The 15,983-nt window shown below is 48.0% G+C and overlaps 1 protein-coding gene across 3 annotated transcripts in view; it reads left to right on the top strand.

Moving 5' to 3' along the window:
* The window catches only part of PLA2G7 (phospholipase A2 group VII), a 357,931-nt gene that overhangs the window by 119,008 nt on the left and 222,940 nt on the right, over positions 1-15,983 (top strand). For all 3 annotated transcript variants that reach the window (XM_085610561.1, XM_085610558.1, XM_085610560.1), the window contains exon 3: positions 3,139-3,289. In XM_085610561.1, coding sequence (XP_085466687.1) covers positions 3,139-3,289 — 151 coding nt within the window. The remainder of the gene's footprint in view (positions 1-3,138; positions 3,290-15,983) is intronic.

Here is a 15,983-nt window from a genome sequence, read left to right as displayed (position 1 = left end):
CACAGCGCTGATTTCCTGTCGGCATCAGTCTGAGGTTTGCCTGGCGTGAGGTCTGGGCGATCTTCCGCTCTGCCCCATCTCCCTCTCCACTGGCGTCTGGGCTGCAGAGATTGCTGTGACCAGTTTAATTGTGTACTGAGCAGGAATACAGAGCTGTTCTGCTCCTCTCAGGCCTCCGTTGTTTCTGTGAAGAAGTGCAACTTGCCGTCTTGGGTGGTTCAAAGTTTGATTGGGGGAAAGCAATTAATATTTTACTCCCATGTTGCACAGTTTGCGTTTCACACTGAGGAATGATGCTTGGGGCTTCTGGAGCACCAAGGTATAATCTGGATGATGAGTACCTTGACATTGCCGACCACATAATGTCCACCTGACCTGGCCACCTATAGGATGATGATGTGGTCTTTGAAGTGTAATATTTTGGTGACCACTGGCCTGGGCGGTGCTACAGGCAGAGGGGTCTCGCTGGCACTTTAAATGCCCGCTCCAGAGTGAAGAAAGCATACGGACCCTGTGACGCCACCACCCTAGTCAGTCACTCCTCCATGAAGGCCACCTTGTCTTATTGTTCTGTTTCCTCGGGGAGACCCACTAGTGAGATGTTGTTGTGGCATGCCTGACTCTCTGCATCTTCAGCCTATTCCTCCAGTACCTGTATTTGACTTGTGAGGTTGCGCCTTGCGCTCTGGTGGTCTTCCATCTGCCACTGCAGTTGTTGCTGGGTGGATTCCGTGACAGTCACTCTGTCTCCAAGTTTCTTCTGCTCCTCGCAGCTTCCACTGCCACTGCATCAATTTTAGCCTCTACTGAGGTTCTGGTTGAGTTGCCAGCTTCGAGGATCGAGAGTCTGCTACATAATTTGTAGATTTCAACCTAAAATATGTTTCTAGCCAAATTAATCAAAAGATACAAAAAAAGTCACGTGGTGCACCACAGTGGAAGATTCTTAATTGAGGTTAATTAGTCACCTTTTAGTCACTGATTGCTTAACTGAACAACTGGCTTGATAATAAGGGGTGAAATCTTTGCTGAGACAGTATGTACCCACGTGACGTCTACGGAAGCAGCATTTGCAGAGTGCGCTTCAGACGGTGGAAATAATGAATCCATCTTTGTGATAAAACTGTTCTGCTTTAATATTCGTACAAAGTCATGTTACACAACAGACACTATTGCCAACCCAGGAGAAATTTAAAAAGGCACTCGCAATACAGAAAATTCCAAACATTTTACTTCTCTTTTTAAGGTCTAGAATCTTAGGGTGCCTCTGGGTGAGGCACTTCATACATATCTTGCCTACTGTGTTGCAGGGCTGTTCTTTAACAGAATTAGGTGCCTCGAGAGGCTTCTGGTGTTGGCACAGAATAAACCTGGAACTGTAGAGCAGGTCTAAAACAAAGCCGGGATAGGCAGTTTCGAAGAGTCAAGCCTTTCATTACAAGAAGTGTGCACACTCCTGTCTTCTGCTGTGTGCAGCATTGTATAATTTGTATTGCTGTTCTCTGGAGTTAGAAGGGACAGTGATGTACAATCGAATTTCTGTGCTTCAATCCAAAAGAAATTCATTATTTGTCTAACATTTTCTATAGGATTTGGTGAATATGTGGACATTTCTTTAAGAAACCTTTATATTTTGAATAGAGCTGGGATCCCTTTAGTGTCAGTATATTTTAAAATGGGTAGCTAATATTGATCCAGAATGCATCTCACAGTTTAGTATAATTTAGTTTGCCTGTGGCATAATTTAGACAATGCTGCCTGGCTTGCTGTTTGGTCCTCCTTTTCCTCATAATTCCTCATCTGACTAGAACTATTGGTGTTATCATTTCTTATTTTTTTAAACTAATTGAATAAAACACAATGGACCCTGTTCACAAAGTTAAAAATCCGCTTTTGGCTCCTGCCTGAAAGGAACACTTGAAAAGTTGTTATCTGTTTACAAGTGCGGAGATCTCCGTTAATCCCAATTAAGGGCTGAGAAAGTGGGCATTTTTGCCATGGAAGCCTGAAAACGCGCCCCCACAAACATATATACATTGTGGGCAACTTGCTGGTGTGACGAGCAGGGTGCGGCCTATTGGATTTGATTTATTACGGCTCCCTTGAGCTATCGGGCTGACGAGCCTTAGACCTGCACCTGCGCGCCATGAGAGGTACTCTACCTGTTTTTAATTACATTTTGGCAGTCCACGCGGCACCCCTATACACTGACCTGCTCCCTGCTGACGAGAGGCAACTACCTCGAAACACGTGTCCAGGGATGGCTAATGCGACACATACTTTTCTACATACACTGTGGCATAGGCGTACTCGCCGTCGCCAATACATTGACCACAGTTCCTTGGGGCAACTTGCTGGTGTGACGAGCAGGGTGCGGCCTATTGGATTTGATGCATTAATGAGCTACTCTTCGTGCCCTCTGCATTCTGGAGATGGCCAGACATTTACTCCAGCATAAAACTGAAACAACTCCCCTTTGAATCGTCTCAATATGGCGGGGGGGGGGGGGGGGGGGGGTATTGGCGCCAGTAGACGTAAATCTGCAGGTGCAAAATATTCCCATTTGTGAATTGGGCTCAATGTGCTTTTCAAGATTGGAAAATGTCACTGTAATCATTAAAATGCTTCTTTCATTCCTTTTCTGGCCAACACTAACATCGCCTAGTGTGTTTACGCATTTGTGCCCGAGATGGTGCCTTGTATGGCAAACACAAGTTAAGAAACATGTCTATTTTACAAGCACTGCACGGTTTCCATTTCCTGGATTTCTTGACCCAGGCGAGTCATCATTGTGGATAGCTTTTATACATTGCGCCATTGCCAGTTAATGGGCGGATGTTTTTGTCTACAGTTCAAGCCAAGAGAAAACTAAATGTTCCCAAAAGAAACCTGTTTGAGAAAATTCCATGTGAATCATCAAAGAAACCTATTTTGTGGTTCCATCTTTAATGAAAACTGTTTAACGTCACAGGAGTAAGTTCATACTCCTGAACTCTGAGCATGCTGTCTTTATGGTTTCTACCATATGTTGGCATTGGATTTTGCAGTATATTGGCATGATAATTCGTCCTCCTCAATGCCATATTCAGATTGAATGCTCAGTTTTCTTAATTTCGTTTTATTCTTTAAATCTTACAGGGGAGCTTCCTGCGTCTGTATTACCCGTGCCTTGACTGCAAAGACTTTGAACCAGCACTGTGGATTCCAAGAAAAGAATATTACCTGGGATTAGCCGACACCCTGAAACTGAACCGAACTTTTGTAAATCGTTTTTTTAACCACTATTTTGGTAAGATATTTTCTTTCTTCTATATGGGCGTATGAAATTCTCAATGTTATTGTCTGTTTAGAAAGCACAGATTACCTCTATTTGTGAGAAGTAACGATAAAGTGGCAGCTCTCCGAATATGCTTCTTTCTAAAACCAGCTATCTGTGCTTTTATGGACATCCTGTTTGGATTAGGTTCAGTATGGTTGGGAATTCAAATTCATCCAAAAAGACGTTCACAGTTCTGGATGTTTTAGAGTTTAAAGCCAGGCAGGTGTGAATCTTGTTCTTTTTACTTAACGTTTCTTGTAAATGAGATTGTGTGTTAACATTGAATATTTAATCTATGAAATGATTGAATCTCTTTAATCTGATACGTCCACTCTGGATTGGATACTCCTAGTATATAGACTTACGAATTGCGAATTACAATGTCTCTATAAATGCTTATTCTGTTCCTCTCTGCTCTGAGGTTGCTAGTAGTGGGAAAGTGAATCCCAATGTATACTGCTTGTTATTTATTATATTATCGGCGCATGTTTATACAGTTGTGGGCCTTACAAAATACCTGTCTTGTAAGGCACTTCTCCATATTTCTCTTGCTTCCGAGGGATGTTATGCCTAGTGATACATATCCAGAAAACCTTCAACCACCAGTGGCAGCTGGTAGAATTTGAAAGTGGTAGGGCTTAAGAAGAATGAATCAATGAATGCTAGCGAGCCAGTCAAATGAGCGAGCACGACATTGATAAGCATAAGCATTCATAAAGGAAAACTCAAAGTATTTCATAGTATTTATGGGTTGCCAAGCAAGTCTGAACTCTGAAGGGGGCTAGGGTACCAGGGGCTAGGGTACCAGGCTAGACTGCTTTGGCTCTACTGGGGAGCCTCATACCTGGATGCAAATGCAATCTCGTCACAGAGATGGGTGAGGTCAGTTATGCTTGATGAACCCAACCAGTTACGACTTGGGAAAGGGCGGGGTCGTCATGCTGCAGCTTTAGCAATTAGCAGCATCGGGGCATATACCAGTGCTTAATTTGTACAAAAAAAATGTTACGTGCCAGGGCCCTCATCAGGAGGACACTTCAGCCCACCCATTGTCCCTGCTAGCGCTGCCAAGGCCTGGTGTCACTTGTGGGCGGTTTTAAGGGTCCCCAAACAGAGACTACATGGCAGCACGGTTTGCAGATCTTTTTATGTGACACATGCGCAATAGCGCATGTGTCACAAGAAACCTGCCTGACTGCCCTGTCTGATGCCTGTGTCTGACTAGGAGCGTCTCTCCTCTGGCATGCAGGCAGCAGCAGGACTTGTTCAAGGCTTCCACATTTGTTTTAAAATGCTAATTAACATCGCCACTGGCTGCTGGCTGCCAACCACCATGGCTGCAGTCCAGCCCCTCGATCAAGATCATACCAGTCTGTGCAGATTTCATAAACTGGTTGAGTACATGCTTTGAGTAGTAAATATTGGAAGCATGAGGCAATTTTTACCATCTCCTTAAAAAATCAATGTTGGAGATGCTGTAGCGAAACCATTGTGGGGAAGGAAGATGAGAAATGGAATTTGTTGGGTAATAAAAGGAAAGACTTTATTCCTAATTCTATTGATTAGATGAAACTGTTAACCCTGGTGTAAATTCCAGTTGCCCAGTTACAAATGTTTTCTAAAGGATCAAGTTGCTAGAACATAGGCAGCTATAGAGCACTCCAGTTGATTCCACTTGTATTCTGTAGTATGAACTGCTTCCGATGGTGTTTATTGGTTTACATTTTAAGCAGTACTTAGACATCTAGACAGACCACTGTCAAGAAAAAATGTGTTCCAGAACTGTAGAAATTACTTATATTTAGTCAGCTGGAATTTCCACTGTAGAAATCCCAATCCTCCTATGCGCATCAGGATATGTTCCAGTCCATTGTATCCGTTCTTTCCTTTATTAAGACATCTACGAGGAGGTGGACAGGGCAGGCAGAAGGTTTCTTTTCAGAAGACACAGAGTTTGAATTCCCTTTCCGCTGTATCTCCAATGTGTTAGTACTCATCAGCGTATTTCTGCTTCCCTCTGCACTCTACCATTGCTAAGACCTCTTGTGCATTTTAAATGCTATGGAAATTGAAACTCTGCCTGCATATCACACATCCATATGTCAACTAATAATTTCCTTATAGTGGCATTGGAAAATTTTTGTCAAGCGAACACTTCCTCATAATTGTGACAAATTCAGAAACAGTAGCTTTAGGAACTAAAGGATCATCTTATACAGGGAAGAGAGATTCCACACCAAACCACGCTGCATATGTTTTACATTTCCAGTTGGTGAAATAGACATTTCCATGCCTTTGACTGTACGTGACCGTTGCCATTGTGGATGTATTCCAAGTAATGAGCAATCACAGAAGATGCTGGTAGAAGAGTGAGTTGGAGAGCTTATCACTAGGCCTGGGCGGTAAATTTCGTTCCGCTTGCGGAATTTGTGATATTTTGACATTTTCGCGCTCCGCGGATAGCGCGAAAATGTCAAAACTTTCGCAACCTGCCGCGAAACGGAAGTTTTTTCTTGTTCGCGCTTTAAAAATGCATTCTCACGCACGCGATCCTAACTTACCGGGTCCCTGCGTTCGCCGACGAGTTTTCCTATCCGTTCGCGCGCGCCACAAGATGTTGGATTGTTGATAGCCGGTCGCGCTATCCTGTGAGAGTTTGCGATTGCGAACACGTCATTGCGATCGCGAACAGGAAATGAGCATCGCAAGATGGAGATATATTTTCCCGCGAGCATGCAAAAACACACGGGCGGGAGAAGCAATCGTCGCGAAAGTTTCGCATACCTGCGGAAATTTTGCGCAATTTCGCGATAATTTGCGAAAGTCAATTTCGCAAATTACGCCCACCCTTACTTATAACTCGATTGGAACACAGATGACCCTATGTTACAAGTTCAGAACTACATGCCATTAATCAACAACAAGTCTTCAAATGACATACGATATCAGCACATTTACAAGCTAAGCCATTAATGTCCTGTCTACCTCTGCTGGTAATATCTTGTTCTTAAGAGGAAGATGGAACACTTGAAAAGATTGCAGTTTCCTAGAATGATAAAAAAACATTTTTTTCCTAGGTTGCTAAAAAAAAGAAAACCTAGTTTTTAAGATGAGCACTGCATTCCGAAAATACAGCTTATTGCTAATAACAGGTTTACTGTTTGTGTAAGTGGTTTGCCAGATCAGCCAGCCGCACCTTCACAATTGGGTTAATACAACCAGACTGTCATAAAACGTTTAAAAAAAATTAATTTCTGATTTTCCATTGTCCTGTATATTACTAATGTCAAGATCTGTAAGCCACATAAAGGTAACACAGCTGTACGAAATTCAAAGAGAGAATATTTCTGCATTGCTAAAATTCCCCAACTTCACTCTATAATCAGTGCTTACTTTTTAAAGTCAAGCCACTCACCTCTAGATCTCCTCTCGTGCCGCTACATAAGAACTGAGAAAAGTTCCTATTAGGCGGTATAAAATAAATTACTCATTCTTTGCCTGTAATCGCCAAATGCTTACTCCCGAGGCTCCAGTCATTTTAAACTTGGCTATGCCATTTTCATGCCACCTCATTTTGGATACACTTGCTGCATCCACAAAAGGATTCACATCCTAAGTGAATTACCTTTCATGAGAAACAAAATAATACCAGCCTTAGTCATAACAACAAGATGAGAAGCACCATAAAATCCAACTCTGAAATTACAATATATAACGTGTTATGGGTAAATAGATCAATGGGCGTTCCAGCGCCAAGTCTATGCAGATATATTTTTTTGTTTTTGTTTTCCCCCTTCTATGCAACAACAATTCAACCTCATCCAACAACAATTACTAATAAAAAAATAAAATAAAAAAAAAGGAAAAAAGTGGAGAAATCAGTTAACCGAGGGCGTATGATCCCTGTATTTGGAGTACCTTTCAGGTGGAGTCGAGGCCGGACCGTCGTGCAAGTATGATGTGTGGACTGCTATGCTAACGTCCCATTTGAGAGCATGTGCGTGGAAGTGATGCGCTTCAGGAGCTGCTTTCACATGACTTTTTTCATTTCCTCTTTCTTATTTTCCGGTTTTTTTTTTTCCTTGGGGGGGGAAGGGAGGGGGGGTGAATGTGAGGTTCCTGCCTAGCCTGGTGAATACTATTGGGGGGGCATGTAAAGTCAGCGTGGTGTCGGCGACCTGGAGGTTCTTTAAGCGTCAGGTCTTGTCTGGTGCGCTGGAGGCGACTGCGGCGTTGCCTGAGGGTGTGTGAGCTTTCTTAGCATTTCCTCCCAAGACTGTGCAATAGGATATTTTCGTAACCCTGCCGTTTCTTCCCCGAGGAGGATGGTACCCTCCGCCCGTGCCCAGACTTCAAGAGATTTCACCCAGTGTGATACTTCTGGTGGATCCTTGTGTTTCCACCTTTTAGTTATGAGGCGCTTCGCCGTTATGAGGCCCAGGTCCTGAAACCTGGTGACCGCCTTATTGGCCTTAGTTCTCCTGCAAAGCCCCAAAATGCAAACCTCCCACGTGGAGGGTATCTCAGTGCTCGTACAGTTGGTTAGCGTTACCAATATCGCGCGCCAGTAGGGTAGAAGCAGGGGGCATGACCACAACATATGTAATAGATCAGCACCCAGGAGATGACACCTCGGGCATTCGGATGTATAGACATTGAAATATTTATTAATTTTGTCTGGTGAAAGGTACGCCCTATGTATAATGTAAGTTTGTATTGGTTTAAATCGAGAGTTCCGCGGTATATGCTTGGCACTAGCTATGACACGTTCCCACTCTTTATCCGACCAGGGACGGCCCCTGTCTTCTGTCCAGTGTGTGCTGAGTCTTTGCAGTGGCTTCAATAAATGAATAAGTAAAGCCTGTACCAGCCAATGTATCACATGCGAGCCCTCTCCCATTACGTGTAGGTACTGTATTAACTGGTGTGTCGGCGGCTCGCCGGCCATGTCACCCCACTGTTGTGTGAATGTTTGCATAATGGCTGCGTGCAAGAGGAACTGGCCCGCTGGCAATCCACTGTCCGCCGCCAGTGTGGCGAAAGACAGCAGGTCACCATCCGCGTACAGGTCTCCAACTGTCTCCACACCCACCGCAACCCAGGGCGCCAGCGTTGTGTCTGTTATAGGGTTACTGCCCATGGGTGTCCCAAGAAGTGGTAGGACAGGGGCGTATGAGATCGTGTCTTTTGTGAGGTGAAGGCTTCTCCTGAAACATCTGTGAGCCAGCTCGACATGCATTTGTGTTGGGCGAGGGATTCTTCCTAGCGAGTGAAACAGCCCACAGATCTGGGCCCGCGTCCAGACCGTGTCCCCGGTTGCCGTGTCCTTCAGGTTCTTGCCACTGAGCCACTTCGCGACCCACTGTAATTGCGCCGCTAAAAATATAGTTCCAGGTGTGGGACTGCTAAACCGCCACTTTCCGGGGGTGCATATATTTTCTGCAGTGCTATTCTAGATCGGCCCGCGTTCCAGATGAAGCCGCGGAGCATCCCTTCTAATTCCCTGAATAGCTTCACTGGAACATACACCGGTAGATTCGCAAAATAATATAGTAACCTGGGTAGTACTATCATTTTGGTTAGGGTGACACGGCCCATCACATTGAGTGGCAAGAACTTCCAGAATGTCATCTGTGCTCTGACGGAGGAGACGGCTCGGGCCAGATTTCCTTCCAGAATATCTGTCTGGTACCTGTATATGTGTATTCCTAGGTATCTGAACGTGGTCGGATACCAATGGAGTGTAGTTCCATTAATGATTATTTCGGCTGCGGCTACATCCTCACAGAAAGAGTATGCGCATGATTTGGCCCAGGTTACCCTGAGACCGCCTCAAATCTACCGAACAGCGCTGATATCTCCGGCGGCACAGCATGTAAATCTCGTATATACAATAACAGGCCGTCCGCATATAGGGACACTGTGTGTAGTCCGTCACTCAAGGGGATGCCCCATTCCATGCCCCCTTCTCGGAGGAGAGCCGCTAACGGTTCCATCGCCAGGGAAAAAAGCAACGTGGACAGAGGGCATCCCTGTCTGGTCCCTCGTCTTACCCTAATTGCATCTGACAGGAGCTTGCCCGTGCGAACTCGTACTATGGGCCGTTGGTATAGCAACTGCACCAGTCGTAAATAATCATCCCCCAGCTGTTAAATGGTAGCGGCAGTTTCAGTCGATAACCTTCCAAGTATTTGCCCGGCGATAATCGCCTCTCATACCACTCGATAATTTACCAATAAAAGAGGCAGGCGCCGGAGACTGGAAGGCAGGAAACAAGGTTTTATTCCGTCGGAGCAGAACACATCAGATCAGACAGCAAGGTATCGTCACGAGGTGCTCTAACCGCATCTCTGAGACCTGGTCTCTTATACACTGGTTTATTGCTTTATTACACATAGTACATTCTTGAGATTCTTTTGAAGTACGGGGGAATATCCCCTGGAGCCCTGGTTCAGATCCGATCCCACACATAGATACAGTAGAAGTTCCCACCCTACCCGCAGTGGGAGATGGCTATCGCGCAGCAGGGAATTCCGCTAATTCCCGGGGTGTGTGCAACTGGCCGGGTCTCAGGGGGTAGGGGCTTTGATCTACTGTAATCCCTTTGATGTGGGGTGTTTCCCTTACAGTAGGGGCAGTAAACTGCATCCGCAGGGCTAGGTGATGGCCTGGGACCAGTTCAGACAATGGGGCGCAGAGGAAGGGGGTTATCAAAGGAGAGGCATGACCATGTATGGGTTGTCGGTTGGAAGTGGTTCCGTAGCAGGGTCGCGCAGAAGGAGAGGGTTTATGGTCTGTATGAGAGAGCGGGGGTGGTCAGCGCGCGGGGGATGCTCGCAGCGCCAAGGGGACCGCGCTGACGATTGACAATGAGTGGGGAGAGAGTGGGGTGTCTAAAATGGCGGCCGTGCATTCGCTGTGCGTGACGCTGGGGAGAGGCAAGATGGCGCAGATGATGTTCAGTTTGCACGCTAAATTTCCACAGTCCTCCCTTTTAACATATCTCGCCAGCTTGCCTAGTTTGGATCTATCCCCATAATACCCCGTACCTCCACCTCGTTCAGAGCTTTCATCCGCTCGGTTTCAAAGTCCAAAGTCTTAGGGCAGATGCAGTTCATAAAAAGCGAACATAAAGGTGGCAGACACTGAATCCCCAAGCAACATCCACATAGTATCACAATTGGTATCAGGATAAATGAAAACAGCCTCCATCCCCAACCTTTAATAGTGTCCCAAAACCAACTCCCCAGCGACCATTCTTCTTGTTCTTGATGGACCTCTGCGGACAGTCTGTGGAGGTGTTCAATTGCTTTGTAGACTGAGGGTGAGTTATCCGGTACGTAGGTACAACAGCTGGACCCAATGATGCGGCATGCTCCTCCACGATCTGCTAGAACCACGTCTAGAACAAGGCGGTTCTGGAGAGCCACCAGGCGGACGGCCTGAAGCTCAGCGGTGTTGTTGGCGAGGGCGCCAGCTGTAATGTTCATTGCCGTTTCGACTGCCTGGGTTAAGTGGCGGATGGCACGGCTGTTTGCCATTGGACCCCAGAGAGGAACAAGGCCTTTGACTGCGTCCATGAACTGTGCTCCGGTGGAGTCGGCCTGAACAATGTCTTTGGCCCGTTTCTGTCGGTGTTGGTTTGCTGGAGCCACATACGTCGGAGGAAGGACAAAGGCGATGTAGCAGGTGCCTCCCCAACCTTTCGGAAGCCAGGTGTAGGCCTTAGTACCGCAGATGAAGTACATATTCGGGGAGGCAACAAAGGAGGGTGGGTCAACTGAGTCCAATGTTCGGGTGATGAGGCAGGAGCTGTGGCCCACCAGCTGTGCCCCCAGGCCTTCGAGGCATACAGACCCAGTGATGTTGATGACGGACAGGGCCACTGTTAGGGTGGCGGCCGTTCGTTTCCGGAGGTAAGAGAAGGTGGGTCTGGCTGGATTGTTGAACACTTGCATTTCAACTCGTTCTTTGGCAGGGATGTCCATGTGAAAGGAAGTGTTCGATCTCAGAGGGCAGAAGAGGGCAGAAGTTCTTCCAGTTTTGTTCAGCCAGAACCCATGGTAGAAGTGTGACATGGTTCTGCCGGAAGTGGCATTGTCCTTGTAGCTTTCTTGCAGGAGGATTAGCCAGGCGAGGCAGGAGCCATGGACAGAAAAAGGTGAAGGGATAAAAGGGATAGAGTGTCCAGTGGCATGTGGTAGCAGTCCACAGATCCAGCAATTAGTGGCGTTGGTAGCAAGATTGTGTTGGTGGAGCAACTGTACAAAGGAGTTATTCCAGAACTCCTTACGCCTTTCTCGGAGTTGGGGTGAAAGCGAGATCAGATGATGTTCTTTCGTGGTGGTAGGTTGAACGGTGGCCAGTAATGTCTTATGAGCGGGTGTGCTCTCCTCCATGATCCAGAAGGCGACCATGAGGAGAAGGCAGAAGAGAAGGGTAATGAAAAGTGCAATAGTCTTTAAGCTGTGCATTCGGTCAGTCTTTGGGTTTCTGTGGTGGATCTTCGGACGTCCGGTTGCTTCCATCATCTTCATGTTGGGCGCTTCCATCACCTTCAAGAGACTCGGTAGCGGGCAGAACCACAGACTTTGTTTGGTTTCTCTCCTGGTGGCCTTTGGGGTGACTAGGCTACCGCTTTGAGATTTTCACTTAGCTTGTGGTCTGCTTAGCCGAAGTTCTCTCCTTTCGTCGCAAGTTATACCCTTCTTTGGATGGCACAGTGGGATCAGGATATCTTACTAACTCGAGTGTCTCTGTATCTGGGCAGCGGCTCAGGGATGGTCGATCTTTGTCCAGGAGTTCTTCTTGGGCGGTGATGCTGTCCGTGGTTGTCAGGGTCGGTGATACCTTCTTGCAGTGGTGTGCATGCAGCCAATTGCGTTTCCCCTCCACTCGAAGAGCTGTTCGGGTGGTGATCAGGACTTGCAGGGGACCCGTCCACCGGGGCTCCAGACTCTTGGTGCGTTGGAAGTTACGCACTAAGACGAAGTCGCCGGGTTGGATGTCGTGTCCCGGGCCCCTGGAAACATCGGGAATGGCGTGCAGCACCTGCTGATGGATAACAGACAATGTCTTAGTTAGGTTATACAAATAGTCAGACATGAGGACGTCCGGGACGTCGTGGATGGACGATGGTTTTGGTGCAGTCCAAAGGTTCATGGGCCGCCCGAAGACGACCTCGTAGGGGGTTAAGTGGTGTTTGGTGGGGGTGGAACGCATTGATAGCAATGCTAGCGGGAGAGCGTCTGGCCATCTTAGCCCTGTGGTGGCGACTATTTTTGCTATCTTAAGCTTCAATGTGGCATTGTGTCGCTCAACCAAGCCTGCAGATTGGGGATGGAAGACCGCGTGGAACTTCTGTTTTACACCCAACCCTTTTAAGATGAGTTGGATAACTTCGGCTACGAAGTGGGGGCCATTGTCGCTCCACAAAATTCGACAAAGGCCGTATCGGGGGAAGAATTCCTTCAGTAGTACTTTTGCAGTAGTCATAGCGGTGTTGTCGTGGGTTGGGTAGGCTTCCACCCACTTGCTGAAGGCACACACAACGACGAGCACATACTTTAAACCTCGGCACCTTTCTAGCTGGACGTAGTCCATTTGTAGGACTTCAAAGGGGTGATTGGGGACCCCAAACCCTCCCCGGGGTACAGCAGTTCCTTTCCCAGGGTTGTGTTGGAGGCATACTAGGCATTGTTGGACCAGTCGTTTGGCTGAGTCGGGTATTCTGTCGTTGTGCCAGACTTTGGAGATGAGTTCGATCATGGGGGCAGACCCTATGTGTGCGGGGGAGTGTGCCATGGTCAGCATGGGGATCAAGTATGAGTCGGGTAGCAACCATTTGTTCGAGTCTTTAGTTCGCCAACAACCGTCATCGTCCTTCAATCCTACCCGGGCCCATTCAGTTAATTCGTGTGGTGTGCTGGCTAATTGGATATCCCTAATCGTTTCCCTAGCATCCTTCCAATTCTCAGTTTGTGACCTGGTCACGTACATGCGGGTTGTGGACCTATTCTCGGCTGTGGTTCGGGCAGTAATGTCAGCTAGTGCATTTCCCTGTCCTACAATGTCTGTCACCTTCTTGTGTGCCTGGCATTTGATCACAGCCAGCCGTGTGGGGAGGAGGACTGCTTCGGTCAGGGCAGAGACTAGATCTCCATGCAGGATGGGTGTGCCATGCGAGGTCAAGAATCCCCTCTCTTTCCATAAGAGCCCAAAGTGGTGAACTACCCCGAAGGCATACTGACTGTCTGTGTAAATGTTTGCGGTTGTCCCTGCTGCCAGGATGCAGGCTCGTGTGAGGGCAATTAGTTCAGCCGCCTGTGCGGATCGCTGGGTGATGCGGGCTGTCTCAACAACGGTTCGGGCCGTGGTGACTGCATAGGCAGCTGAGGTGGTGCCATCGGGGAGCTTGATACATGAGCCATCCACCCACAGTTCTCCGTCAGGGTTCGGGAAGGCAGTATCCCGGAGGTCAACCCTACTCTTGGTCTGTTCGTCGGTGAGGGTCACACAGTCATGTATAGGGGACGCATTGGGGTCAGTGTCAGGGAGAGGTAGTAGAGTGGCTGGATTCAGAGTGGTGCATCGTTTCAATGTGATGTGGGGTGCAAGCAGAGTCAGTTCGTACCCAGTCAGTCGTGCGCTAGTCAGGTGTTGAGTTTTGGTTTGGTTCAGGAGGGTATCAACAGCATGGGGCACCAATACAGTGAGGGGGTTCGAGAGCACGATCCCCTCACTTTGTCGGATAGAGACAGCAGCGGCGGCTACTGCTCGAAGGCAGGCGGGCAAGGCTCTGGCTACGGGGTCGAGAGTGGCAGAGAAGTAGGCACAAGGGCGTTGTTTAGGGCCTATGGACTGGGTTAGGACAGACAATGCGCATCCCTCCCTTTCGTGGGTGTAAAGGGAGAAAGGTTTAGTGTAGTCTGGGGTTCCTAGGACTGGGGCTGAGCAGAGGGCGTCTCGTAATTCCTTGAAGGAGGATTGGCATTCGGGTGTCCAGGGGAGGGGGAAGGGGGTATCTTTAGCCAGTAGGGAAAGCAGAGGTTTTACGATAAGACTGAAATTTGGCAACCACTGACGACAAAAGGAGGTGAGGCCCACTAGGGACCGCACTTGCTTCTGAGTTTTGGGAACAGGGGTTTCTAGGATGGTTTGAATTCGGTCAGGGGTAAGTTTCCTCCCATCTTTGGATAGTAGGTGGCCTAGATACGTTACTTGGGGCTGGCAGAATTGCAATTTCTTTCTGGAGACCTTGTGACCGTTCTCCGCAAGGAAGCGAAGGAGGTGAATGGTGGCCGTGACGGCAAGAGGGGTGGTGTCGGCCGCCAAAAGAATGTCATCGACGTACTGTATCAATGCCACTCCATCGGGTAGTTGGACTGCATCTAGTTGCCTCTTGAGGGCTTGGCTGTAAATACTGGGACTCTCAGTATAGCCTTGGGGTGCCCTACAGAATCTGTACGAACGGGCTTTTAAGGTGAAGCCGAACAGGTAGCGGCTGTCTGGGTGGATGGGGATGGAAAAGAATGCGTTCTTGAGGTCAATAACAGTAAAGATGGTGGCGGTGGATGGAATCAGGGTGAGGATGGTGGTGATGTCTGAGACTACGGGGTACTGGGGTATGACTACTTTGTTAACCTCTCGCAAGTCAACAATGAAACGGTAGGCTTTCTCATCCCCCTCGCCTTGCTTCTTTACAATGGGTAGGATAGGGCTGTTGCAAACATTACTCACTACTTCTTCTACCACTCCTGCCTCGACCAGGGACTCGATGATTTCCACCAATGCCTTCTCGCCTTCGGGGGATATCCGATACTGAGGAAGCTTTGGGAGCACTGCGTCCGGTCGGACGGTTATGTGTACCGGGTCGATCACCATGCGCCCTACATCTGAGTCGGTTTTAGCCCATAGATGTGAAGGTAATGTGTCGAGTAGGGACATATCAGCATCGGTTATAGAGAGCATACGCCGAGTGTGACAGGGTCTGAACAGATCTGGGTTATCGTGTAGGATGACTCGAACTCCGTCTGGGGAGCATCTGATAGTGGCTCGAAAATGTTTTAGCAAATCAAGTCCCATAATAGCATCGGGGGTGTTGGAGGAGAGCAGAAAGGTCGTGTCAGTGGTGTTATCTTCCAAGTCAAAGGGGATTGGTGCTGATAAGGGGTTAGTGGAGGGCGTTCCGTCAAAGCCTATTGAGGTTACGTGTGAGCCAGACAAGGGTGCCCTAGGAATCAGTCGTTTAGATAACGCACTACGTGTCGCCCCAGTATCTACCAGGAATGGAGATTTTGTGCCCAAGACCTTAGCGGTGACGTAAGGACCTTGCTGGTCAACACGGAGTTCGACTGGATCCCTCCCTTGCCCCTGGCGGTCCTATGCGAAGTCATGAGTGCTTTCATAGTCGGACTGCTGACACTGGTTTTGTCGGGGGCGATCAAAGGTGTTTGGTCTGCCTGGCCTGTCGTTGATGGTGTTGTTCGTGTGCCCTCGTCCCTGTTCTCTATTTCTGGGGTCATATGCTGCGTCTCTGGGGCCCCTATTCTTGTTCATTTCCAGAAGGACCGGGCACTGGGATTTCCAGTGTCCGAACCCTCTACAGAACGCACATTGATTTCCATCTAAGTCCCTCCGTCCGTTGTAGGGTGTAGGTGCATGG

The sequence above is a fragment of the Triturus cristatus genome, chromosome 6 (assembly GCF_964204655.1).
Source record: "Triturus cristatus chromosome 6, aTriCri1.1, whole genome shotgun sequence".
NCBI lineage: Eukaryota > Metazoa > Chordata > Amphibia > Caudata > Salamandridae > Triturus > Triturus cristatus.
Note: the sequence above shows the minus strand (reverse complement) of the source record. Positions and strands in the feature narration are given on the sequence as shown.